Source organism: Sciurus carolinensis, chromosome 9, assembly GCF_902686445.1.
Source record: "Sciurus carolinensis chromosome 9, mSciCar1.2, whole genome shotgun sequence".
NCBI classification, from domain to species: domain Eukaryota; kingdom Metazoa; phylum Chordata; class Mammalia; order Rodentia; family Sciuridae; genus Sciurus; species Sciurus carolinensis.
Genome location: NC_062221.1, coordinates 101,492,479 through 101,519,961, shown reverse-complemented (window position 1 = coordinate 101,519,961; position 27,483 = coordinate 101,492,479). Strand labels below are relative to the sequence as shown.

At 33.6% G+C, this 27,483-nt stretch overlaps 1 protein-coding gene across 1 annotated transcript in view; it reads left to right on the top strand.

The window, feature by feature from the left end:
- Positions 1-27,483, top strand: part of Znf654 (zinc finger protein 654) — an 85,096-nt gene that overhangs the window by 6,260 nt on the left and 51,353 nt on the right. Inside the window, exon 2 of the mRNA XM_047563202.1 lies at positions 19,318-19,463. Within this exon, the coding sequence (XP_047419158.1) occupies positions 19,318-19,463 (146 nt within the window). The remainder of the gene's footprint in view (positions 1-19,317; positions 19,464-27,483) is intronic.

Genomic DNA, 27,483 nt, shown 5'->3' with positions numbered 1-27,483 from the left:
TGTATTCCTTTGGCAGAGTTATTTTTATTTCTAATTGCAAAGAAAAATTTTTAGCTCTTTTTTGAAAGTGCTTTTTGAAAAATTGTTTTTAAAATTTGGCACATTTGAATATTTCCAGGTCATAAAAAGTGAATTTCATGGAAGAACATTAACTGTTTTATTATAATTAGGAAAAACAATTAAAATGAACTTTAGACCATGATGCCTATATTGGGTGAACTAATGCTTTTCAGGTTGAGTTTCATAGTTGAATTCTAATTGTTCACAATGATGTTATTTATAGTAATAAATCCTTGAGAAAATAATGTAAAATGGCTTTACATATAATGCAATTCTGTGTTCCCTACCCCCAAAGAAAAATAATTTTTCTTCATATGGGAAATTTTTTATACAGATTGAGTGTCCTTTATCTGAATTGCTTATTACCAGAAGTATATTGGAGTTTAGAATTTTTTAGATTTTGGAATATTTGCATGTACATAATAAGATATCTTGGGGATGGGACCCAACACTCAATATAAACTTAATTTATATTTCATATATACTTCATATATATATAGTCTGAAGGTAATTTTATTTGATATTTCTGGTGCATATTGCATTTTTGATTTTGATCTGTCACATGAGGTCAGATGTTGAATTTCTGACTTGTGGTACCATTTTGGCACTTAGAAAATTTCAGATTTTGGAGCTACTGAATTTGAATTTTGATTTAGGGATGTTCAACATCTAGTATAAAAACTTCTGCAAAGACAGGACATGGATGGTTTACCTTTGTGAATAAAAAAGACTAAAAAACATTAAGCCTGATTGTTAGCTGTGGGTGACTTCTTAGTGGTACATTTATGACTGAATTTTGTTTTTCTTGCTTTTAAAAATTTTTTCTTTGTGGTGCTGGGTATTGAATCCAGGGCCTATGTATCAACTGCTTTATCACTGAACTGCATCCCTAGATCATTATTTTTCTTTATTCCTCTTTATTTCTTTAGATTTTCTTTATTAAACCTACTGCTATTATAATCAAAGGAAAAATAAAGTATAAAAATAATTTTTTCTTTCTATTCCGCACAGATTATTTTCTACAATTCATTTTAGTTAATTTGAGTATGATGAAATTTTAATTTTTTTCCCCCAAATATGTGAACTGCCTTTTTCTTTAAAGAATTGGTGAAGCGAACTTAATAAAGATCATTTTAGGTTGACCAATGAGATCCTAAACTTAAGTAACTTTTTAATTCAAAGACTTTGATTAGATATATATCTAGTGTTCTAAATAACCATTCATTGCAATGCTTTAAAAAAAATCTGTCCCAGGCCAAGGGTGGGGATGCATCCCTGTAATCTTAGCCCTTTGGGAGGCTAAGGCAGCAGGATCAAGTTTGAGGCCAGCCTCAGCAGCTTAGCAAAATTCTGTCTCAAAATAAAAACTAAAAAGAACTGGGCTCAGGGGTAGAGTGCCCCTGGGTTCAAAACCTGGTACAAAAAACAAAAAACAAAAAACAAAGACAAAACTCAGACTAGTGGTGTAGCTCTGTGGTAAAGTGTTCGCATAGCATGTACTAGGCCCCATCCCCAATTTTAATTTTGTAGATAAAATGGTAGAAGAAAGTATTTAAAGTGGAGTTTGTTACTTTTAAGTTTTTTAGTGATACCATCATTTTGTAGTTCTGCCAAAAAGAAGGCACCAGTTATACTGTTAATGTTGGCACCAATTTTTTTTTTAATTTTCCTGCCAAAATGTGCTAAACTATACCTTAACAATTACAAACAAGAAATAACTTCAAATTAAATTCAAGAAATTTATGACAAAATATGTGTCTGGTGAAATAGTTGAAAGAATTTGATCAAAAAAATGCCAGGATGTCTTCGTCAGGATTTTAGGTGATGGGGAAGACATTGTAGCAACTGAAATATGAAAGAAGAGTGATTTGTGTTCCTGTTTCTAAAGTTCAGCACATTAAGACTGTAAACCTTCAGCTCTCAAAAGCAGCAGTGAATATGAAAATAACCCAAATTCTTTATCTGAGGAGTAATAAAATCATTGATGTGAGGGTTGAGGCTTGTCACTTATATAAGACTTTGGGAATATATAGTAGATATGGTGCTATTGTGGATTCTTGGGCAAGTTGAGCTCTGCTGAGATTCTTTGGTTTAGTTTGAACATGTTGAATTTAAAATACTTTTGCTTTGAACCAGGAGATTTTAAAGATAGCTGAACTTAGAGAAATTACAGCTCAGAAGGGAGGTTTGAGCTGTGTGGTTGTTATCCGAAGCCAGATTTGTGAATGAGCTCACATAAGGAAGAAAATACAGAATAGGAAAATAAGAGGAATTAGAACTGAAGCTTGAGAAACTCCAAAATTAAATGACCCAGTAGGAAAGGATGAGTCTTCAAATGAAGTTTGAGAAGGATTAAAGAGATTAGAGAAAACCAGGAAACTATGGTTTCCCTAAAGACAAGGTGACACAATGTTTCAGGAGAGGGTGAGTGGTAACCTGCATCAAAAACTGTTGAGATCCAATTGTATTAACATAGAACCTTTGGCCATTCCAAGAGGAGCTATTTTGACTTAGTGGTAGGTTCAGGAATCATACCGGAGTAGTTTGAGGAGTGGGAGGTGAAGAAATAGAGGTGGTACATGTAGATAATGTGTAAAGGAGAAGGAAAGATATGGGTGGTAACTGGAAGGTGTGGATTGAATGGAAGAAATTTAAAATAGATAAATTGGTGAAAATTGGGTTTGCTTAAAATCTTGAGAATGAGCCATTTGAAAGGAAGAGGTACATATACAGAAGAAAGAAGGATAATTTATAATAGAAAATTGCTGGAGGGAAGGAAGTACAAGTTTCAAAGCATACATGAAGGGATTGCTTTTCTAGGAGTTCTACAGAAGGAAAATAGTTCATTGTTTGAGAGGTGATTGGAGGTTAAAGAGAATGGAAGCCTAAAATGATAACTTCTTTGAGAAGTAGGTTGAACTGACCTCAGCACTATTTGAGTTTGCTAATTATGATTATAAAGTGACTACTAGTTTGTACCTTTATCAGTGCTTACTAAGTGAAGGCATGGAGAACATGACTCATTCATTCAGGGTTGAGTGATACTGTGCAATTGATTGGTTAACTAACTGAAAAAAGAGTCAGGATAATTTTCTGGCCCCATATTTGGCAAAACAGCACAAAGAAGTGAAAGGAAAAAAGACAGAAGGAAAAGTGTTATATGAGTAGACATTAGCAAACAGGTCACAGCATTGCTGTGTCTACTGTGAAAATATATATGTATTTATATGTGTATATGTACTATTCCAAAAATATATGTATTCAGTTTATTAACATTTATTTCTGCCATTAGAGTTAAATGACGTTACCAGTATTTTTGGCTACTCTAAAGTTTAAATGTTCTAAATCCTCACTACTCACTGTTGCCAATTGTCTGAGACTGTTTTCTGTTCTTAAAATACAATACTACAGACTGGGTAATTTATAAATGAAAGACATTTCTTTCAGTTCAGGAGCCTAGGAAGTCTGGGATTTATGGGCTGCTTTTGGTGAAGGCCTTCTTTCTGAGACAAAACATGATGGAAAGCATCACATCGAAAGAGCTATGGAGGGTGTATACTCATATTTTCTCTTCTTATAAAAGCCCCTTATTCCATAACGATTGTCTTACCCTAGTGATCCCATAACCTCCCAAAGGTAGCGCCTCCAAATACCATCAGTACATGTCTTTGGGGATTAAGTTTCCAACACACAAATTGTGGGGGAAATAAAACTATAGCATTGATGACTCCATGTATGTATATTATGTTTTTAATATCTGGAAATTATATTGGGATGTTATATGTATATGTCTATAACTCACATTTTCAGTGTTTTCCATGCCTCACAAAGTATGATAAGTACTTTTTCTTTTTTAATCTCATTTAATCTGCCATATACCCATGTGGAGAATGACATTATTCTCATTTTACAGGTCAGGAAACTAAGATAAGAGATTAAGTGGCTTGACTAAGTCATGTAGCTAGTATGTAATAATCAAGACTAGAACTTGGCCAGTCTGCCAAGAGCCAGCCTGTGCATTTCCCTAGTACAATACACATATACATTGTATTATATCTGGAATATCTACTTGGTATGTATTAGAGTATCTGTGCATGTCTATTTCATAATATTGTAGCATATTAAAATAGTATTGATTGAGCTGAAGTAGTGGAATGGATATTGATTAAAAAATAAAAAAGACCCATAGCAACAAAAACTGAAGAAGTTCATGAATATGAAAGAGAGAAAAAGGGAAAAAAATTAAAGATATTAAAAGTTCCTGGCAGGAAGTGATTCTCAACTCTTTTAACTTCCCTCCCTAATCCATCTAAATGGGATATACTTAGAAACAGTAGCTTGCTATAGCAGTTATTCTCAAAATAAAAGTTATATTGATTACAAACAAGTTATTTGTGTTTTTAAGGCAGGAAGGTATGAGATATGTTTTAAATGTTTATAAATGATTATTTAAATTTAAACTTTTGGTCTCCCATATTATTTAGATTTAATGTTGAGAAATCTTACAAAATCAAAATAAAATGGATACACATTTTTGGATTTTATTTAATCTGTTCTATTATCATCCTTTGAAAAAACTTCCCAAAGCTCTTCCAGATTATAGAATTAGTAAAGTTTAAAATTTGTATATTCCATGCTCACGAGGGTGTGCTGACAAATGCCTATCTCATTTCAGTTGGGGGAGTAAAAAATCACAACCTTTTGGGTCACAATTTGTCAAAGTATATTAGAAATCTGAAAAAGAATTTGTACCTTTTGACTTAATCATTCTTCTTATAGTACTATGTATTATATGTTATATATTATATATTTTCTTATAGAACTTTATATTAGAAAATATAAATTTGGATATAAAACTTTTAATTATAACAATTATAATTAATGAAATGAATGAATTAAAAATGGGAAAGCAGCCAGAATCTTTAAAATAATTGAGTGATCTTTTTAACTGCCATAACTAAAATATCATTCAGCCATAAAACTGTTTTAAGTAACTATGTGATCACCTAGAAAAATGTAATGGTAACTACAAAAAAAAAAAAAAAAAACTAGAGAAAAAATTTGTTCGTAACAGGAATTCTACGATTTGACTATAGGTCAGTCCATTCCTAGTGGGGTCACTTCTGAAATTTAGAGGAAAAGTACTTTAAAGAAAAATCAGATGAACTATTTCACTCGAAAGAGGATTCCTTGATGATAATCCATAAGAGCCATTTGCATACTTCAGGAAGTCTAGAACTCTCTGAAATTACTTGTAAAACTTAATTTGCATTTTCTTTTGTGAGCAGGTTCAAGGTTTTTTATAATTCTCTTAATTTTAAAACTTGTCATATAAACAAAGCAACAATAATCCAAACACACCAAAAGTTTTGAACCTTTGCTGTAAGCCATTGTAGCACAGGCAGCACTACCTGTTTTTGCAAATAAACTTCATTGGAATTTGCCCATTTTTTCCTATATTTTCTGTGCCAGTTTTTGTGATATAGCCGGGTTGAATAATTGGGATGAAGGGTGTATGGCCCATAAGCTATTTTTTTGGCTCTTTAAGAAAAAAATACGTCAGTCCCTGTCCTAGATTCTCATTTATTCTTTGCAACCATCTTGTAAGCACTATTTTTATCTTCATTTGTGAATGATGCAGCTGAGACTCAGGTTAAGTATCTACTCCCAAAACAGGTAGCTAGGAAAGGGAAATAAATCAAGATGTTATTTATTGTTATATATGGACAATGAAATGATCTTTTATTTTTCTTAAATGTTATGCAAAGGTACTATAGTGAATATAACTTATTATCAAGAGTAGGGAAAATATAAAACAAATGGGTAGACTAGAATTGTGAGAATATTTAAATGCATTCATCTTTTCTTAATTTATTTGATTTCCTGCATGTTATGCTGTGTTTATAAACTTAGAGTGGATATGCAATTTTTGTTTCCCCGAAACCTCTGGGTCTAGGGTCTACCACCTTAGTTTTACACAAGCCTTCCAGGTTCTGAGAAGCACTGCACTAGAACATAGACTTAGAAATTATTGGTAGGTATTAGATTGGGAAAATGTTTTGCTCTAGATCTTGGCTTAGGGTTTTGAATTCTGTGGAATGATATATAGAGTTTAAGGGCAAAGCAGTGACATCATTAATTAATCTTAAAATGCTTTAAGGTAGACTAAAGTTAAAGAGTGAACACCTGCACAAAAAAGGAAACTTTACTGATATTTAGAAAAGGAATAACTGAGGGCCTGGCTGAGGAAGTGCAATGAAAATGGGGTAGCAGGAATGGTTTCAAGAAATATAATTGAAATAAAGAATTTAGCTGAATCTTGTTGATTGTGAAGAGAAGGCACAAAAGAATTCTATGAACTTGCATTCGGTTTCTTATCTGAGTATCTGGGCATATGGCAGTAATATTAGCAATAAATAGTAGATGGTAGAAGGGACAATTAAGATATCTAAATGAACAGTATAATTTTGGTTCTATTAGATTAGAAAAGTTAGTACATTTCTTTAAAAAAAAAAAAAAAGGAATAGCAAATTGTTAATCATTTGCCACAATGTGCATTTTAATTTATCTTGAGGATATCATTCCCATTTAAGAAAAATTAATTTTATGGTAACTAATAATTATTTATTAAACTATAAAACTTATTATTTTTTTCTCCTTTGAGCAAAGCCTCAATACTTAGATCTGTTAAAAGGACTTTGAATAGAGATTGCTTTTCTGTTTTAGTTAATTTAGGTAAGTTTTTTTTTTTTTTTTTCCCTTCAGTGCTGGGGATTGAATCCAGGGCCACTTGTATGCTTAGTATATGCTGTACTACTGAACCATACACTTTCCCTCATGATAGTTTTTAAGATTAAAATTTTCTTTTAAGTCATAATTTGGGGATGTAAGCAGCTTTGGTACAGGGGACTAAATCATATTTAGTCAATTGAATGACAGTATATCACATTTGATCGAGTGAATGTATCCTATTCATTTTTACAGGGAGAAAATCTAGAGTCCAAAGATTAAAATCTCAAATTCCTTCCTTTCTAGAATGTTGCTTCATCAAAGCCAAAGGTTCTCTTGTGTGCCTCTATAGTTTAGAGCTGGGAATTTTTCAAGCTGTAACTTGGTTTATCTTCCCCTGCTTGTGAGTCTTCACCCCACTAAAGGATACGGTTGACTCACATTACTTTTGCCAGTATGATTTAATGATATTGGAGGGAAGATAATGTCCTGGAAATAGGGTAACTAGTCGGTTTTTCTTTTCAACCTCAACATGGTGTCAGTCTTATGTGCCAACTGCCAGAATTTATAACTTGTACCTAAGTTTAAAAAAAAAAAAAAAAAAACCAAAAAACTCATCAAGTAGTTGCTTATGCCACTGTGTATTTATCATTTTGGGGAAGAGTTGAGAGCTCTTATCATCAAACATTTCATTGTTCCTGAAAGTCATATCTAAATTTGTGGTTTTGCAAAGTTTGCAAATTTCCATGAATGGCAGCCCTAGGCACTAGGTCATAATTGGTATCTATTGCTTTTGATTTCCTTCATATTAAAAGCTTTCTTTTGTGTTGTCCTTGTGCTCCTGTGCTGAAAGAATTGCGGAATCTGCATAATGGCATAGCTTGTACTGTGCCTCTAGAGTATATAGTGTATAGTAGTGTGCAGTAGTGTATCTAGTAGTGTATATCACTTCCAAGTAATGTGTAAGGCTCCAAGCACAGCCATTGTCCTGCATTCTCTACTGCCTTGTCTGTTTCTCTATCTCTCTGTGCCAAGACATATTTAGTCCTGTTACGTGAGCTGTTGCCACTCCCCCTGAAATTGAACTAAATCATAAAAAGTGTTTTTTTTGTGTGTCTCATATTTGGATTATTTATGTAATAACCATCAACAATTACCTGTTGTTGTTTCTGAAGTTTATGCTTTTCAGAGCCCAGTGAAGATAATATCTGTTCCTTTTTTCTTGGTCCTTTTTTAAAACTGCTTTTAGTTGTTTTAGGTCTTTCATAATTTGTTAAACTTTATTGACAGTGTAAATATGTATTTTTATCACATTGCTTTTAGCAATAGTAGGATATGTCATGTCATTTTAGATAAACATAGCTAGCTGGAGTTTTTTTTTGTTTACATTTTAGGCTTTTCTTAAGTTGGGCCATCCTATTTTTCTTTTCCTTTCTCTTTTCTTTTTGCTCTTTCAATCTCTTACAGTATCGTCCATAATACCAGAGATGAAAGTCAAGGAGTCCTCAATTCATCCAGAAGCTTTCAGTATCAAAAAACTTTTGCCCACTTTCTTTATTTTTTAATTTTTTTGTTCTAATTAGTTATACATGACAGTAGAATGCATTTATACATTTTGATAGATCATACATAAATGAAGTGTAATCTCTCATTTTCTGATTATACATACTGTAGGTTCACATCGGTCAGTCAGTCATATATGTACATGAGGTAATAATGACTGTTTCACTCTACTATCATTCCTATCCTATATCTCTTCCCCTCCCTTCACTGGTCTCTACCTAATCTAAAGTAATTCTATTCTTCCCTATTGACCCCCCTCCCCTTAATTGTGAATTAGCATCTGAATATCAGAGAAAATATTCAACCTTTGGTTTTTTGGGTTTGGCTTATTTCACATATTATGATATTCTCTAACTCCATCCATTTACCAGCAAATGCCAGAATTTCAATCTTTTTTAAACTGAGTAATATATATCACATTTTCTTTATCTATTCATCTGTTGAACTGCATCTAGGGCGATAGTCAATCGAGCTGCTATAAATATTGATGTGGTTGTGTCACTGTAGTATGCTGATTTTAAATCCTTTTGTAAACCAAGGAGTGGGATAACTGGGTCAAATGGTGGTTCCATTCCAAGTTTTCTGAGGAATCTCCATACTGCTTTCCATAATGGTTGCACCAATTTGTACATGTATGAGTGTACCTTTGCCCCCACATCCACTGTAATCTTTCTTATTGAAGAAAATCTTTGGTATCCCAAATGTCAAATCCAGGACTGATCTCTTTACTTTGTTTCTCTTTAGCATTTGCTTTTCCTGTTCATTCCTGAGAGCTCACTTTTTGGAGCACTTTCCTTTATAGCACAGTGCTGTATCATGTTGCCATTTGTAATAACTGTTAAGAAGAAATGCACCTGAAATGCTTCAGTATTTTAAATATTTTTTACTTCTCAAATCTGTATGGGTTTTATGTTACCTTGCATAGTAGTCTCAGTTTTCAAGGTGCAGTTTTTGCTTGCTCTTATTGTCACCTTTCCATCTATACTTAGGTTTTTTTTTTTAATATATATTTTTAATTTGTAGTTACATGCAGTACTTTTATTTTATTTTTATGTGGTGCTGAGGATCGAACCCAGGGCCTCACATATGCTAGGCAAGTGTGCTACCACTGAGTTACAACCCCAGCCTTCCATCTGTCTTTAAAAAGAGCATTTTACCACACTTGGATTTCTGGTCTGGTTCACTCTTGCTATTTCCATCGTACAGTTATCTTCTGTCCCTCATTGGAATCAATTATCCTTCCTTTCTAATAAGTAACAACTATAATGCTACTTTTCCTCCCAGTTCCATTTTTAAGACCAGTTATTTTGGTATATAACTCCTTTTTCTCTTTTGGTATCATTCTAATCTAGCTTTTGAGTGAACTCATACTCCTATTTTAACCTTATTTTTTTTTTTTTAATTCTTTTATTTTAATGTAAGTACATTTTTTTAAAAACAAATTTAGTTCATCTTGAGACTGAGCAAACCTGGTACTTAGTATTTGTTCATCTCTCATTTTAATTTGATCTTCATACATTTCTCCTTGTGTATGTATTTTGAGATTCCCTTCTTCAGGCACCAATTTTAATGTTTATGAAGAAAACGTTGAATATATTATTTACTCTCTCCTCTGTTTTCAAAACAGATGGGAACTCACATAATTTAGAGGGATCAGAATTTATCTGAAGCCTTTAAAATGATGTATTCTACTTATAATTTTTTCGAACAGATTCCCAGATGTGGAGGTCTTGACCTGCCTTACATGTAGTGAATGCAGAAAACTCAAGAAGGAGACAGACAAAACCTGTACATTAACATTGACCTGGAGCTGGTGGTTTTCACTAGTATCATTGACTTTTTTACTGCTATGAAGTAGGGGAATTTTAGCAGAGGATGAAATTTGTCCTCACAGTGGTAGTTTTTGAGGAAGTACTAAGTTCCTATTTTATGAATGAGAGTATAGAGAAAAAAGAGAAAAAAAATTTCTCTAAACTCACAATATCCAGAATTTAGGAAGAGAACAAAAAAAGATAGAAGATTTGAATAGAGGAGAGAGTATTGAATGAGTTTTTGTGGTTTACCGGTCCCTTCTCTGTTTAACTCACCAATATAGGAATTCTGCTTTTTGGTTCTTTGCCTTGGCTTATAGATGAAGTTGATAGGTACAAAAAGAAGAAAAAGTTATACACTTAATGTTTCATGGGAAATCATTTTTCCTCATTTTATTCATGAAGCATACAAAAACTTCAAATTGTGACAATAATATAAAAATAAAAGATGCTGCTTCTGGGATAGGGATACCTTTTCTTTATTGAAATAACGGAGGCAAGATAAATGAAAAATGCTGTATACTGTTCCAGGTGCAGACCGGCAAAGTGCAGTTTAGCAGAATATTGAAAAACAGAAGTCACAATTAGTTTTAAATACTAATATCAAACATCTTTGTTCAAAGACTTATTTACAGTGTGTTTAATGGCAGTCATCTGTCAAGCCAAGGTTGATTTTTAGTGTGGAGGTAATTCTTTGTAGCATATAACTGCACTGTAATTTTTTCATGATTTGCCAGAAACCCTTTATTTTGTGTATGTATTGAATTTTAGGTGGATTTTATGACAGTAAAAACTACTTCATGGACTGAATTGCTTTATGAAGTGTGTTTGTATTTAATATTATAATGCTAAATCTAGAATTCTTGTATTAGCAAGTATAATACACTTTCAAACTTTTATGTATATTTGATTTTTCTGTTAAACTAATTTAGTAGGATTTTGATATATATTTCTTTCCTCTTAGATGGATGAGTTCCTACAGTATGACTATTTAATTTGTTCTTTCTTGTATATGTTCATTATCTTCTGTTAAATCAATGAATATGAATGCCTTGGGTAAAAAACTGTAACTACTTCATTTTAAAAATATATTTTCTAACAAGGTGAGTGATTTTCAAGTTAGAGATGACTAAAAGAATTAAAGACCAAAATATATAAGTAAAGCTGGACTGGGTTTCAAAATAAGCTTAAATCTCTCAGGTAAATGACAACCTGTTATACAGGGAACATTTTGTATAAAATCATACCAGTGTTTGAAGAACCAGAAAACTGAAGATGTGCCTTCATTCTAGATATGGGCAAATACTCTGCTTTTTAAAAAGATGGCTTATGGAAACTATAGAAACTACTAAAAGTAGCATAATATGGAGAATTACTGAATAATAATAATATGGAGGTCAGTAGTTAGAAAAGGATATTTTTATCTCTGGTCTTTACAGGATCATTAAATCAGATCATTAAAAGTTTTATTTTTACTTCTTAAAAAATAGGATTATTGCTAAAGAGTCTAAAGAGTATAGGAAATGTGACATACTTGGAATATATAGATTTCAGCATTTTTTTATTTTACAAAAATTTTATCATGACATTCTTATGGAAAGATGGAGATATGAGGGGTAGATTAGTGTTAGTAACTGACCACTCTTGCTAAAATGATATTGGTTAATTGTCCTTAATATATACTGAAGGATCTGAATTTGGCTCTATTATTTGTGAATTACTTTTTATATACAACCTTGCTGTGACTAGGAAAAAAAAAAAAAAAAAACTCCTTTTCAGAGTTTGTGTTATTGGCAACACAAAGTGGGAGTAAAAGCTAATGATGTATTAGTTAGAAATGTAGGGCTGAAGGTTTAGTCCAGACACTAGGAATGGGGAAAATGAAAGTTATGGGATGTAGAAGAATTGGTTTAATAGCAATCTGTGTGGAAAATATATAACATTTTTGTTGACTCAAAATCAGTAAAACCTAAACAATTCTCTAGCTGCATAAATATATTCAGAGTCAAAAACAAGGATGCAGTAGGCCTACTGATTCTGACTGGATTGGCCAGAATCTTAAGTACCATTCTGGGAACCATATTTAAAAGGAACATGGATGACAAACAGGATATACTAGTGAGAACGGTGAAAATTTTGGAGACTATTAGGAAATAACTGAAATGGTTGAAAAGTGTTTAATTTAGAGAATAGTAAAAAAATGTGAATGATGGTTGCTTTATAATGTTTGTCAGAATTTTGTTTTGTTTATATAATTTTAGAACTTCAAGCTAGAACTGACAGATATCAGTAGCTTTTGCATAATAATGAAGAATTTTCCAATAAATGAATCTGATCTGTTAAATCTAGTACATTGTCTTTTGAAGAAATGAGCTATCCATTAGTAGCAGTATTAATATTGTTTAACCCTCTGGGAGTGATGTAATAATGGGTTTTCATGCTTTGGTTGGTATGTTGGACTAGAAAATCTTCAATATACTTTTTTATTGTTCTATTTAGTTATACATGACAGCAGAATGTATTTTGACTCATTGTACACAATACAGTACAACTTTTTGTTTCTCCGGTTGTACATGATGTAGAGTTACACCATTCGTGTTATCATACATGTATAAAGGGTAATGATGTTTTGTCTCGTTCCATGATCTTTCCTTCCCCCGGTCCCCTCCCCTCCTCACACAATCCAACATTCCTCCATTCTTCCCTTAACCCCCCACCCCTATCAGCATCCACTTATCAGAGCAAACATTTGGCCTTTGGTTTTTTGGGATTGGCTTATTTCACTTAGCATGATATTCTCCAACTCCATCCATTTACCAGTGATTGACATAATTTTATTCTTCTTTATGGCTAATAGTCCATTGTGTATATATACCACAGTTTCTTTATCCATTCACCTATTGAAGGGCATCTAGGTGGTTCTACAATCTAACTATTGTGAATTGAGCTGCTATAAACACTGATGTGACTGTGTCACTGTAGTGTGCTGCTTCTAAGTCCTTTGGTATAAAATGAGGAGTGGGATAACTGGGTCAAAGGGTAGGTCCATTCCGTATTTTCTGAGGAATCTCCATACTGCTTTCCAGAGTGGCTACACCAATTTGCAATCCCACCAGCAATATATGAGTGTGCCTTTTCCCCCACATCCTTGCCAACACCTGTTGTTGCTTGTATTCTTAATAATGGCCATTCTAATTGGAATGAGATGAAATCTTAGGATAGTTTTGATTTGCATTTCTCTAGTTACTAGATATGTTGAACATTTTTTTCATCTATTTGTTGATTGATTGTATTTCTTCTGTGAAGTGTCAGTTCAGTTCCTTAGCCCATTTATTGATTGGGTTATTTGTATTTTTGGTGTTAAGTTTTTTGAGTTGTTTATAAATTCTGGAGATTAGTGCTCTATCGAAGTGTGTATATAAAGATTTTCTCCCACTCTATAGGATCTCTCTTCATATTATTGATTCCTTTGCTGAGAAAAAGCTTTTTACTTTGAATCTATTCTCTTTATTGATTCTTGCTTTTATTTCTTGTGCTTTGGGAGTCTTGTTATTCAATATACTTTTTAACAGTAAGATTGTAAGGATTATTAAGAATTAGAGACACTCCCATCTTGCAAATAGAAAAGATTTAGTTTTACCACATTCATAGAACTTTTTAAAGACCTTCATGTTTTAGAAATATCAACTTAAGGAGTAATGAGTTGAATGAAGAATGTCCTTTATTAAGCATTGAAAAGTACTGGGTTTTAGGTTGTTTGCTGCCCCAGATTATGTCCTTTGTGGATTCTGAACAACTTTTAATTTACTAGAATGTGTTTCTAAATCATTTTGATAGTTTTTAAAATGATTTTTTAGATTTTGTTTACAGAATTACACTGATAAAACAAGCCAAAATGACAAAACAATGTTTTTGATTATAGTTTTTCTTTATCTTCATCATTCATCATTGAAAATTGTAAAAACAGTGAATCCTTAGGAATATTTCAGGCATAGGGACATTTTATTTGTTTGGCTTTATCTAGAATATGATTCATTTGTTAGATGAGTATAGAACTAAGTAGTTAACAGTGGATTTTGAGATTTTATTTGGGAGCGACCTGTTTTGTTGCTGAAAGTTTAAATTTTATTGTATTTAATCACATTTGGAAACAAATCATTAACCATGTCCTAACTATGCTATGATAAAGTCACTAACATCTTAGTTTTTCAATAGACCTTTGATTAAGACAATATTAAATTCATTTTACTGGAAACTTAGAGTTTTTAACTTTGTTAGATTACACAGTCAGTAAGTGAGAGCTGGAACTCAAACCTAGTTCTCTCTGATTCCAAAGCATATATTTAGAATATTAGCAGCTTATAAGTACCTAGATTGTAGTAATCTATATTGAACAAATTAATAGAAATGCGTATTATAGCCATTCTTTGAAGCTGTTAGAAAGGAAGATAATTGCAACATGTCTTCTGGATGATTTTACTATAAACAAGTGATGAAATTAATATTAGTGAACACTATTATTGATTGTGAACTGTTCAAAATAATGAAGGCTGATGACAATGGTAGATTTCAAGGAGAATGATAGCTATGTGAATAGCTAACTAATAGAAATGAAGTTGTTAATGATCTAGTCTATTAATTATTACCTGAGTTCAGATATCAGGATCATTGTTTGGTCAGTGACAACTAATATTTGGTGTCCTTCTTTGTTATATAAGAAAAAAAAAAGGAGCGCTCACTTTAAATAGATAACTGTATTTCAGTTGATAACATTATTATTTTTTGTTGTTTCTGAACTATTACATTTCCTTATTTTTGTACATTCATGAATTAACTTAGGCTGCCACAACGAAATTCCATAGACTGGGTATTTTAAACAACAAAAATTTGTTCTGAAGGCTAGAAGTTTCAGATCAGGGTACTAGCATGGTCAGGTCCTTATGAGAGATATCTTCTTGACTTGCAGATGGTATCCTTCTGGCTGTGTATTCCTTGGTGCATGCTTATAGAAGAGAGCTCTCTTCCCTACTTCTTTTTATATGACTACCAATCCTATCATAATAAAATCCCACATGAACTTATTTAACCTTAATTACTTCCTAAAACTGGGTCAAAATACAGTCATATTGGACATTAGGGCTTCATCATAAGGATTTTAGATGCACAGAATTTAGTCCATAACAGTTTAGATGGTGTATTTTTTAATATATATATATATTTTTAGTTGTAGATGGACACAATGCCTGTGTTTTATTTATTTTAATGTGGTGCTGAGGATTAAACCCAGTGCCACACATGTGCTAGGTAAGCATTCCACCACTGAGCCACAACCCCAGCCCCTAGATGGTGTATTTTAGTGTTCCTAAATAAATAATTTAATTTTCACTTTTTAAAAGATTTACATTGTCAGTATTTTGACTGTTATGACAGAGAAGGAGCCTGTGCTTATTGTTAACATTAAATTTATGCTGTTCAGATGTGACACTATATAGTACACATTATATCACTTTTTTTATTCTTTTTAAAAAATTTAATTATTTTTATTTTTTACTGACTGCATTTTGATTCATTGTACACAAATGGGGTGCATCATTTGTTTCTATGGTTGTATACCATGTAGATTCATACCATTGATGTAATCATACATGTACATAGGGTAATGATGTCTGTCTTATTCCACCACTTTTCATACCCCTCCCTTATTTCCTTTTACAAAATCTAAAGTTCCTCCATTCTTCTTTCACTCCCCACCTCCCTACCTCCATTATATATCTTCATTCACTTATCAGGGAAAACATTTGATCTTTTGTTTTTTTGGAACTGGCTTATTTCACTTTTATTCTCCAGTTCCATCCATTTATCTGCAAATGTCATAATATTATTATTTATGACTGAATAATATTCCATTGCATATATATACCATAGTTTCTTTATCCATTCATCTGTTGAAGGGCATCTAGGTTGGTTCCACAATCTAGCTGGTGGAGTTGCAAATTGGTGCAGTCACTCTGGAAAGCAGTGTGGAGAAAACTTGGAATGGGCTCACCTTCTGACCCAGTTATCGCACTCCTTGGTTTATACCCAAAGGACTTAAAATTAGCACACTACAGTAAGGTAACCACATCAATGTTTATAGTAACTCAATTCACAGCAGCTAGATTGTGGAACATTGTATCACTTTTAGAGCAGGGTATATGTTCCTGTAAATGGGAATGCTGAGAAAGTGCTATAGTACTACTAGACTATTCCAACATCTTTTTTGGAAGGAGTTTTGCCTGTCTCTTCATTTCCCCTTGTATCATAACTTGCTTGGCTATAACTTCTTTCAAAAGTGTTCATATGGTCTCCATAAATACCACAAAAATATTTGTTTCTATTTTTGTATGTGGGGGACTGGAGTTTGAACCCAGGGTTGCTTTACCATGTGGGCTCCATCCCCATTCCTTTTTAAATTTTGAGATAGGGTCTTACAAAGTTGCTGAGGCTGGCCTCAAACTTGCCATCCTCCTAGGTTACTAGGTGTGCAGTACCATTCCTGACCGAGGAAAGGTTTTCTTCCAATCCCTAAAGGACTGCTGACCTTGATTCTCTACTTCTCAATACCATTTTCTTTAAGAGTTAAGAACTGTAGTAAGATTAGAAGTAGATTTTTAAGATCTAGGTAAAAAACTATTCCTATTGTTTGTAGCAACTTCAGCATTATCTTGTCTATCATTATGTTAAGACTATTAGTTTTTAAAACACGAAAAAGAAAATGGAAGATTTGTTGTTCTCTGCAGTGCAGCCTGGTAAAGCACATTCACATTATGATGTAATGGTATCAGCTCCCATTTGCTGAAAGCTTAGATAGCACTCAGAGTAGGAAAAGTTTCCAAGTAATTGTTTATATATTTCAAGGAAAATATTTCGAAGAGAAATAGTGTTATGATGAATTAGCACTGCTTCTCATGACATTAGTGTAAAAATATACCTAAATATCATTTCATTTTTTTATGCCCCTTCAGGAGAATTGTAGCAATCCTGTTGGAGGTGTTGCTCACAAGAACTTTTATTATGTCAGGTTTGGGCTAAGCTAGACCAGGCAAGGTAGTGGTAACTGAATATCAATAAGGGAAGCTATAATGAGAAGTATAACCTGAGAAAAAAGAAAACTTCTAAGGATAGAAATTATGTCCATGAATATGAAATGAATAAGGTTGTAAGTAGACATAAATTAGGGGAAACTATTTGGGAGTAGAGATAGAAAAGTTGTGAGGCTGCAAGAAACATATTTTTTATGTGGCACCAAAGTGGTATGGTGGCCTGAAAGAAACAATAAAGTTAGTTTAGACCCTAGTGAAGAGAAATTTAGAAACAAGGTCACTGCTGTTTATTTAACATTCATTCTTTATTGAACTTTGGTAGTTTAGAAAGGTCCTACTTGGGGAAAGCACAGCTAGGAGTACTTTTTATTTTCTTAGCTAGTGAGAATCACAAGATCTAGAAGAGATACAAATTTATAGAGATTATCCCCTCTACCTTTACTTTTCATCTGTATATGTTGCCAGAACATTGGAGAAAATGTACAAAGTACCAGGTATTACCATTTGGAATTGTTGAAAATTATAAAGATTCTGAGATTTTATCTAGGTTAGCCTGACAGGATTTTATGAATGCTGGCAGAAGACTTAAAACTCCTTGCTCAGAAAAAAAGAACTTTGTTAATCATGGCACAGCAAACAGCTTGATCTTCATGTTTATGATGGTTGCCCTTGCCCCTCAGGTCTCATGTGGTTGATGTGAGTGGCCCAGGTGGATATTATGTATTGAGGTTTCCATCACATCTGAGGAACCTCAAACTTAAGGAACCCTAATCTTATATAATGTTCTGTAAGCATGTCTTCTTCTTTTTTTTTTTTTTTTTTTTTTATTGTAAACAAGTGGGATACATGTTGTTTCTCTGGCATGTCTTCTTGACTTGCCTCAGCAGAAGATTCTGTCTTTTTGTACTGGACAGTAGAGGCTACTGCTCTGGAGGGAAACATCATCTCTTTATTTTCAAGATTGTTTCCTACATGTGTCTTTGAAAAGATGAATAATTTTGAAAAGAACTTCTTTCTGAAATCACAGAAATTTTAGAGACTCACAGAACATTGTCTCCAAATAGGAAGTGATTATTATGAAGTCTTTTGGGCTTTGAATGTTGACTTTTGTATTCAAGTTTTTTCAGCTTTTACATAAAGAAGCAACAAACTCTGTAAAGAAGCAGGTAGTAAACATTTTAAGCTTTACAAGCCTTATGGTTTCAGTCATAACAACTGAATTTGGTTGTTGTAGAAAGAAAGCAACCATAGAACATATAGAAATGAATGAAGCTCTGTTATGATACATATTTGTAGATATTGAAATTGGAATTTCAAATTTTCACACATTACAAAATATTTTTTTCACACACTTAAAAATGTAAGAATCATAAATTGCTTGAAGGTAGTGCAAAAAGTAGGCAGCTGGCCAAATTTAGCCTATAGACCATAGTTTAATACAATGGATTTTAACATAGCACATTGTTTTAATATAGCAGCCTTAATATGTTAGATTATAATTAACATTTTTAAAAGATTTGAGGATCCTAAAATGTTTTCCAATTTAGTTTCAGAGGAAACCTGCATGATAAACAATGCTATTTCTATTTTATGGTGAGGAAACTCAGGCACACAGAAAGATGACCTATCCAAATTCATAAAACTAGTTAAGTGACAGAGCCAAGACTGACTGTATTCTGGACTCTTCCTCATAATAGGATATCCATTAGATATTCACAACCAATATATCATGTTCTTTTGTTGACAGAATACTTAGAGCCTTATAAATAATGATGGTAATATCACACTCATAATTTTTTTTATTACTATATTCTAGCTATTTTAATATTTAATAATTGGTGTTTGATCAATACCGTTCTGTTTACATGTTTTTAAAGTTAATAATTGATTTTATTTTCAGATGTATGCCATGAAAATAAATAATACAGGACTTTTCCCTATCCCTCAGGTCATCTGTGTTCATGCTGAACTAAAAGTTTTACTTTATCCAATAAATTGTCTCCACATCTTTAACATGAAAAGTTGAGAACATTTTCTATAGTAATGTACTTTTTTGATTGCTTCCCTGTCAGGTGGTTGAAGATTATGCTGGAAGATGGCAGGTCCCATTGCCACAACTTCAGGTTCTTCAGACTGCACTTTGTTGTTTTACGTCAGCCAGTGCATCATTCCCAGATGAATGTGAGCACGTACAATATGTTTTGAGTAGTCTTGCTGTGTAAGTACTGTTTATTTCATAAATACATTATTTTTCTTCATGTATTTGAGAAATGGTTTTTGATTATTCTTCTGAAGAAAATTTTCTTGAAATCTGTCCTAAAACCTTTTTCATTTCCTCATTTAAGTATTTAGATTTAATTTTGAATATTTAACCCAAAATTTACTTTTAGTCTTAGAGTTAAATGGAATTGTGATACATAGATTCTTCTGATCACTATAAGCACTCGAATTTGCTTTTTAATTCCCCAGATTGCCTTCATAATCAGATAGTAAGTCCCAGCAATTGAGGCCATGGTAATTAGCAGAGGGACCTTAAGATGTGCCAGAAAGAGTTAGGAAAATATTTTTAAAAAATGTCTGTGGAGAACTCTGAATTAAAAATTACAAACTGGGCACTTGAGTTTCTCCTTTTTGCCCTTTTAGGTGTCCATTAAAATTATCATAAAGTGGTAAAAGAGATAGGGTGAAAAGAGACTAGAGAAGGAGCATCATCAAATGAAAGATAACTACAATTTTCTCGAGTTCAGAAAGCAGATAGAGGAGGGATAATTAAAACCTAGAAGAACAAGTTACAATTTTTATCTGTTTATAATTATTTAGCTTTAGGTTGTACTCACATAATAATTTGAAGGTATTTATCACCTTTACTTAGACAATAGAAAATATCAGGGAATGTCTCATAGGATGAGTATTACTTGTGAAACTTCTATTGTTTTATTTATTTTTTTGTATGCACACATTGATTATTTTTTTAAAACTGTGTAGCAGTTAAAACAAGATTTTCATATTTTGTAAGATAGTAGGACGCCTTTCTGTCTTTATTCCTCCCACCAACAGGCGTGGAATTTGAACATGGAAGGCATAAAATTTTATAGGGAATGAGATATTTTAGGAGTATAGAGATAAAGCAATTGCAAATTTTTCATTCAGCTCAGTCACCAGGCTATAGGGCCAGGGTAAGGTGGGGAACTGTATTTACTACTTTCTTTTTTTCTAAAGAAATAAAATTATCCTGGAGCAGAGATCTTTACATTCTGGCATTTAAGTGTACCTCATTGAAATAGCTAATTACTTAATAACCCCAGAGAAAAAAAAATCATTAGTCAAGGAACTCAGACTTGCTCACAAGGCTTCTAAGTACTTGCTTGTGGCTTATTTTTAAATGTTAATGGATATTCAGAAATCATCAGACATTTAAAGAATGCAGTTTAACATGAAAAAAATACAGTGAAAGCAAACCAAAAAGAGTCTGGAATAGTGTTAATGCTGAAAATTAAAACATTAAAATGAAATATAAAATCTATAACATTTTAAGAGATTTGAGAAGATATATATATATATATATTACTTTATATATATATTACATTAAAACAGCAACATTGTGCTGAGAGGAATAATGAGATAGCAGAAATGAAACTGAAATTAAGAAAATATGGTTAACATTTAAAGTTCTGAGGAAGGTTGGAAGTTAATAGTTAAAGAAATAATCCAAAATATAAAACAAAACAAAAAAGAAATTTAAGAAAGTATACATGTATTTCGTACTTCTTTATAAATTGATTTTTATATATTTAAAATTGTAAGAGGGAAGAATTTAGAATATAACATTGCTTACATTTGTAAAAGTGAGGCAACATTTTTTAAAAAAACAATCATTTAAAAAAATTTTTTTATTAATTTTGTGATGCCTAAAGGAACACAGGATATATGATTATAATTGAAAAATCTTACTCAAACTAACTAAGCAAATTAACAAAAAAAAAAAAAAAGAAAGAAAGAAAGAAAAGAAAAGACTGGAATGATTTATTAGATAATTAAACCATGGAAAAGCAAGAATTAGAACTTGTTTCAGAATCTTCTGAGTTTGGGAAATAAAATATCATTTAGAACTGCTTTTTCTTTTTTTTTCTTTGCTCTTTTGGCTTAATTATTTCAGAGTTGCCAACACATCTAGATTGAACTTTGCCAGGCATGGTGGTACACGTCTGTAATCCCAAGGGCTTGGGAGGTTGAGACTGGAGGATTGCAAGTTCAGAGTCAGCTGTAGCAATTTAGAGAGGCCCTAAGCAACTTAGCAAGACCCTGTCTCAAAATAAAAAATAAAAAGGGCTGGGGATGTGGCTCAGTGGTTAAGCACCCCTGGGATTAATCCCTAGTACAAAAAGCAAACAAACAACAACAACAACAACAAAGATTGAGCTTAGTTTATTAAACATGGAAGAAGAAATTCCTTTACCCTACTACTTCCAATTCCAAAAATATCTTGGGAAAATACCTGGCCCAGCCTGTGTTATGTGTCTACCACTTGGATTAATCACTCAGTTAAGGAGAATATGGTAAAATTTTTGGCTTGTTTGAAGTCAAGTCCACCCCATGGTTGGAGATAACAAATGTACTACATGGTAGCCCCCCAGAACCACAGAGATGTTAGAGAAATAAGCAGTTCCTTTTAGAAGTATGGGAGGCAGTGTGAAAGAAGGCTGACTAGATAGACAAAAGCAGATGTTCAGAGAACATTTTTATATGTTCTTATACAAGCTAACAAAGTAGTTCCAGTTATTCTCTACTGAATTTTAGGGAAAATAAAATAAGTATAAAAGAAATAAGTTGTTTTTAAGCAATTAGTATTGTTTTTTCAGTGCCCATTAGGATTTCCCCCTACCTTTGTGAATTATAATGTTGCAATGTAAAAATGCTTTTAGATCTTTCAAAAGTACTTTTATTTAAAATATCATATACTGATTTCTGTTTTATTGCTAGTTTATTTATTCCTACTCATGTAATAAGTAATATTAAACAATCAAATCTTACATAAGATGGAGAAAGTTTGGTGAAAGAAATTAATAATCTGGATTATTTACTAAGTAGTAATGTTTCCCTTTTTTTGGTACTGAGGATGGGGAGTTTAACCACTGAGTCACTTCTCTAGTCCTTTGTTATATTTTATTTAGAGACAGGGTCTCACTGAGTTGCTTAGGGCTTCACTAAATTGCTGATGCAGGGTTGGGATTCACAATCCTCCTGCCTTAGCCTCTGGAGCCACTGGGTTTATAGTATGTGCCACTTCACCTGGCAGTAGTAATGTTTCTTAAAAGGAAAATGTTCTGTGTAGGGAACATTCCTCAAGCTTATTTGATAGCAGTTACTGATACCATGGTTTAAATAAACCTAACAGTCTGGATGGAGAAACTGAGGAAATGGTAAAGACTCGCCATGGATTGTAGGCCTTTGCAGTTACTGAGGCTAAGCTACAAGCTGAGGGAAAGCCTCTCTCAACAGGTATCACAGCAAGCTGTGATGTGAGTTCTGTGAGTTCGCCAGTGCTGCCTCGCCTCATGCTGTGTGCTAGAGCTTGCCCTTCCCCCAGTCCTTTGTCTCAGACTTGTTGCTGGACAGAATCACTTAGGATACTTGGTTTGTTTACATTAGTATGACATAGAGCTTACCTATAGGTTGGTTCTGTTATGTTTTAACAAGTGCCTTAACCTGATTGGATAATGTGCCTATATATGTCTTTGCAATCATAAGTAAAATTAGATCTGTGCATTCTGAGCCTGGTCTCTGATGTCTGTGTTTACTGGGAGACATTGTCGTCATCACCCTCAGTGGGACCTCCATTTCAAATAATTACATCTGGTTCCCAAGACATGGACCCGCTGACATTCCTCAGGTCGTGTGAGTGACCTTCCATAATGGGTAATTTACCTCCTTCAGCGAAGGAGCCTCAAGTGAATGCTTTGAAAGAATTATTATGGAGTAGGCAGATTAAAGTGTCTGAAAGGGAATTATTAGCATGTTGGGAAAAAGGTTCAAAAAATAGCTCCTTGGGTTTCCGTGGCTCATGTCTGGGATCCTGATGTTTGGGGGAGTTTCATATGCTGCTAGGAAGGCAGAAGTGAGAGAAAGTTTAGTCCCACCAGCACTATTTTATCCAGTAATAACAGTGATCTATACTTGTTTAAAGGGAGTTCTGACAGAATATAGATCTGTAAATTTTACTCTCTCGGACTATAGAGGAAGGTGAAACAAAAAATGTAGTCTCGCCTGGGGAAGATGGTGGAGACCAAGCGGCAGATACAGCTGAAGATAACCTCCCTCCAGCTACTCCTCTTTGTCCCTTTGTCCTCTGCAAGTAATGGGAGAACAGGAAATTCCCCCCCCCCCCAATCAATTTCAGCCAAGAATCCTGTTCCCTCACATTCCTCGTGGACCCCCCCACCCTATCCAAAACAAAGGAGTGAAGCAAGAGCTCTCCCTACTGGAAAAGGAAAGTCCCCATGGGAGGAACTTTACAAAGACTTATGCAATTCTAGGGACCATACTGCAGGTTCTAATGCTTGGTCAACCCCTCCGTCTCATGATTTCAGAACATTCGGAGTTTAATGATAATGTAATTCAAGATTTTCCAGCTAATCCAGTAATAAATGCTCAAAGGCTGCAACGATGGTGTTCGCATCCACCTGAAACCATAAAATCATTGAGAAAAGCCGCCTTGGAAGACCACATAAGATCCCCATGCTTTGATCAGATGACAGAACAAATTAGTTCAGAATTAAATTGTCATTTTGATTGGATGTAATTAATGTGTGCCTGTTTGCCTGGAGGGCAATCTTTACTCTGGAAAGCTGCATATATGGATCAATGTGAAGAACAAGCAGAAAGAAACAGAACAACTGGTGTGCCATTAAATGTAGATTGTTTACAGGGTAATGGAATTTATGCATCTCCAGCTACACAGACACTGGGACTACCCCAATATTTTGATCAGGTTCGATCATGTGCTCTCAGGGCTCTATGATAGGTCCCTACTAAGGAATCTTCTAAGCCATTAGTTAAGTTAATCCAAAAGCCTAATGAAAGTTTTGCAGACTTTGTGGCTAGAGCCACAGATGCAGTTAACCACAAGGTAGAACATGCTGCAGCAGCAGAGGCACTATTTAAAGAGAAGGTATTTGAAGGGGTGACATCTGAATGTCAAGGAGCTATAGCTCGGTTTAGAAACGGAGATGCAGATGATTGGTTGTTAGCATGCAGAGATATAGGGACAAATTCTGTTCAGGCTATGGCGTTAACAGAAACTTTGGCTGCTCCTTCAATTTAAAAGGAGGGATTCAAGAGAAAGACTGAAATACGTGTTGGGCTTGTGGAGGAAGAAGACACTTTTCAAGAGAGTGCCCATCTAAAAACCCTAAACAAGGACAGTCATGAAAGACTCCTCCTTCTAAATGCCCAAAATGTCATAAAGGTTTTCACTGGGTTAGAGATTGTAGATCAAAATCAGATAATACAGGGACGCCTTTAAACTGGAAAAGGGGCAGCTCTCAGCCCTGTGACCAAGAGGAACAAATAATCCGAAAGTAATGTGGACAATTCCAGTGCAAATATATAAATCTAGAATGCAAATTAAGCTCGACGGAATAACATTTAAGGGTATAGTAGATACAGGAGCTGATATAACATCATTAAGAGTGGATGAAGCTGACAGTTAAGGATGGAGAACAGAACAAGGACCTAATGTTCAGGGGATAGGAGGACTACAACCTTCCCGAAAACTTAAACATACCATAGTTTGGGAAGACATGGATGGTAGCAAAGGCGCAATTACTCCTTTAGTTATGGAAAGATTATATGGGAGAGATTTGTTGGAAGGTATGGATGCAGTGATCACAACAGATAATAAAGCCCCCTATGACGATATAATTATTCATGACAAAACAGGTCAAAGTGGGAGGCACCCCCAATGCTAAAGGCCACTGTTACGTTTATTAAACCAGATCCCATAAAATTGCAGTGGGACACTACAGCCCCCATATGGGTGGGACAGTGGCCATTAACTCAGGAAAAGCTCAATCATTTAAATTTATTAGTTGAACAATTGATAGCTGGTCTTATTGAACCTTCTGTTAGTCCTCACAATACTCCTATATTCATTATTCAAAAAGAGATAAAAATAAATGGAGATTATTACATGATTTGAGAGCCATTAATGCTCACATGAAAAAAAATGGGAACTTTACAACCAGGATTGCCACATCTGCCCTTTATACCAAAGAATTGTCACAGTATAATAATAGATATCAAAGAGTGTTTCTTTTTGATTCCCCTGCATCCAGAAGATAAACCATATTTTGCATTTACTGTTCTCACAGTTAATCTGCCCTCAAAGAGATTTCAATGGACATTTTTACCTCAAGAGATGAAAAATAGCCCTACAATGTGTCAACATTATGTGGCACATGCGACAAGGCCATTACAGGGTTTATCCTACATAATTCATTATATGGATGATATTCCTAATAGTTCAAGATGCAGATATATTAAATGAATTATTCAACCAACTACATCAAAATTTATTAGATTTGGGCCTTAATATTGCTTCTAATAAAGTTCAAAATGTGCCACCTTACTTGTTTCTGGGGTGTGTTTTGTCAGACTGCATGTGCCCTCTAGTGCCGCAGTTACAGATTGCAAACTCTTATTTGGCTGAATTACAGCAATTATGTGAGAACATTAATTGGAATCGTACAGCCTTGCCAATCACTACAAATCAATTACAACCATTATTTACGCTTTTGGAAGGCTCATCTGATCCTAATAGCACTAGAATTATGACTGAAGAAGCTAAGGAGACTATAAAATTGATAAATAAGCAAATTCAATCATTGAGCTTAGGATGATATGATCCTCTGAGACCACTTCTGGTTATAGTTCTGTCTACAAGATCTATTCCTACAGGGTTAATTTATCAGTCAGAACCTTTATATTGGGTACATTTGGCTAGAAGTAAATTATCTAAGATACACTCATGGGCGGATACACTGTCACTCTTAGCTCAAAAATTACAAAATATAATATGTTCTCAATATGGACGAGAACCTGATAGTATAATTCTTCCTTTTTCACATGACCAATTTGCTTCATTACTAGCTAACAATTTAAATTGTCAAATATTAATGGAAGGATTTACTGGAGAAATAGTCATTTGCCTAAAGACAAACTTCTTCAGACTTTGAACACTTTACCTGTTGATATTCAACAAGTTTTTCCTCAGTCTAAACCCTTGCCAGAAGCCACAGTAAGTTTTACTGATGCGAATAGAACTTGTTGGGGAATATTAATCATATCACCTACAAAAAAAAAACAAAGAATAATAAAGGAAAACATTAATGGATCGCCACAATTAGGACAGTTATTAGCAATAATTAAGGCTTTTGAGGTTTGCCCAGAATCTTTAATCTCTTTTCTGACAGTGCTTATGCAACTCAAGTAGCAAAAAATCTTCCATACTCTACTTTTAGACCTTCATTGTGCCCACTAGATCAAGCGGTGGACACATTAAAGCTTCTAATAGAGAATCAAACTAATCCTTGGTTTATTCAACATAAAAGATGTCATACTAACTTACCAGAACCTTTAACTAAGGTAATGAAACTATTGATAAATTGATAATGTACATAGATTCTTCTCTAATTCAACAAGCAAAAGAGCTACATGCTAGATTTCACATGTCTGTTCAGTCTCTACATCGTTTATATCCGGATCTAACTATTTCCTCTTGCAAACATTTGATCCAGACATGTGCTAAATGTGCACCCTTGTTGCCTTTAAGATGTCTTCAGTCTCAAGGTGTAAATCCTAGAGATCTACAACCAAATAAGTTATGGCAAATAGACGTCATTCACGTACCTTCTTTTGGGAAATTAAAATTTGTTCATGTAATTATAGATACATATTCAAGTTACACTTAGCTACTGCTTTAAGTGGTAAACAAACAAAACATGCCATTCTGATGCCATTGAAACAAGCATTCTTGATAATGGGAATACCTTGGTCCTTGAAGACAGATAATGGGCCATGTTTTGTTAGTTCTCAATTTAAACAATTTCGTGAATCATGGAACATTTATCATCTTACTGGTATTCCTCATAACCCACAAGGACAGGCAGTCATAAAACATGCAAATTGTTCTTTGAAAACTCAAATACAAAAGGAAAGGGGGAACTCATCCTCCCCTGGAG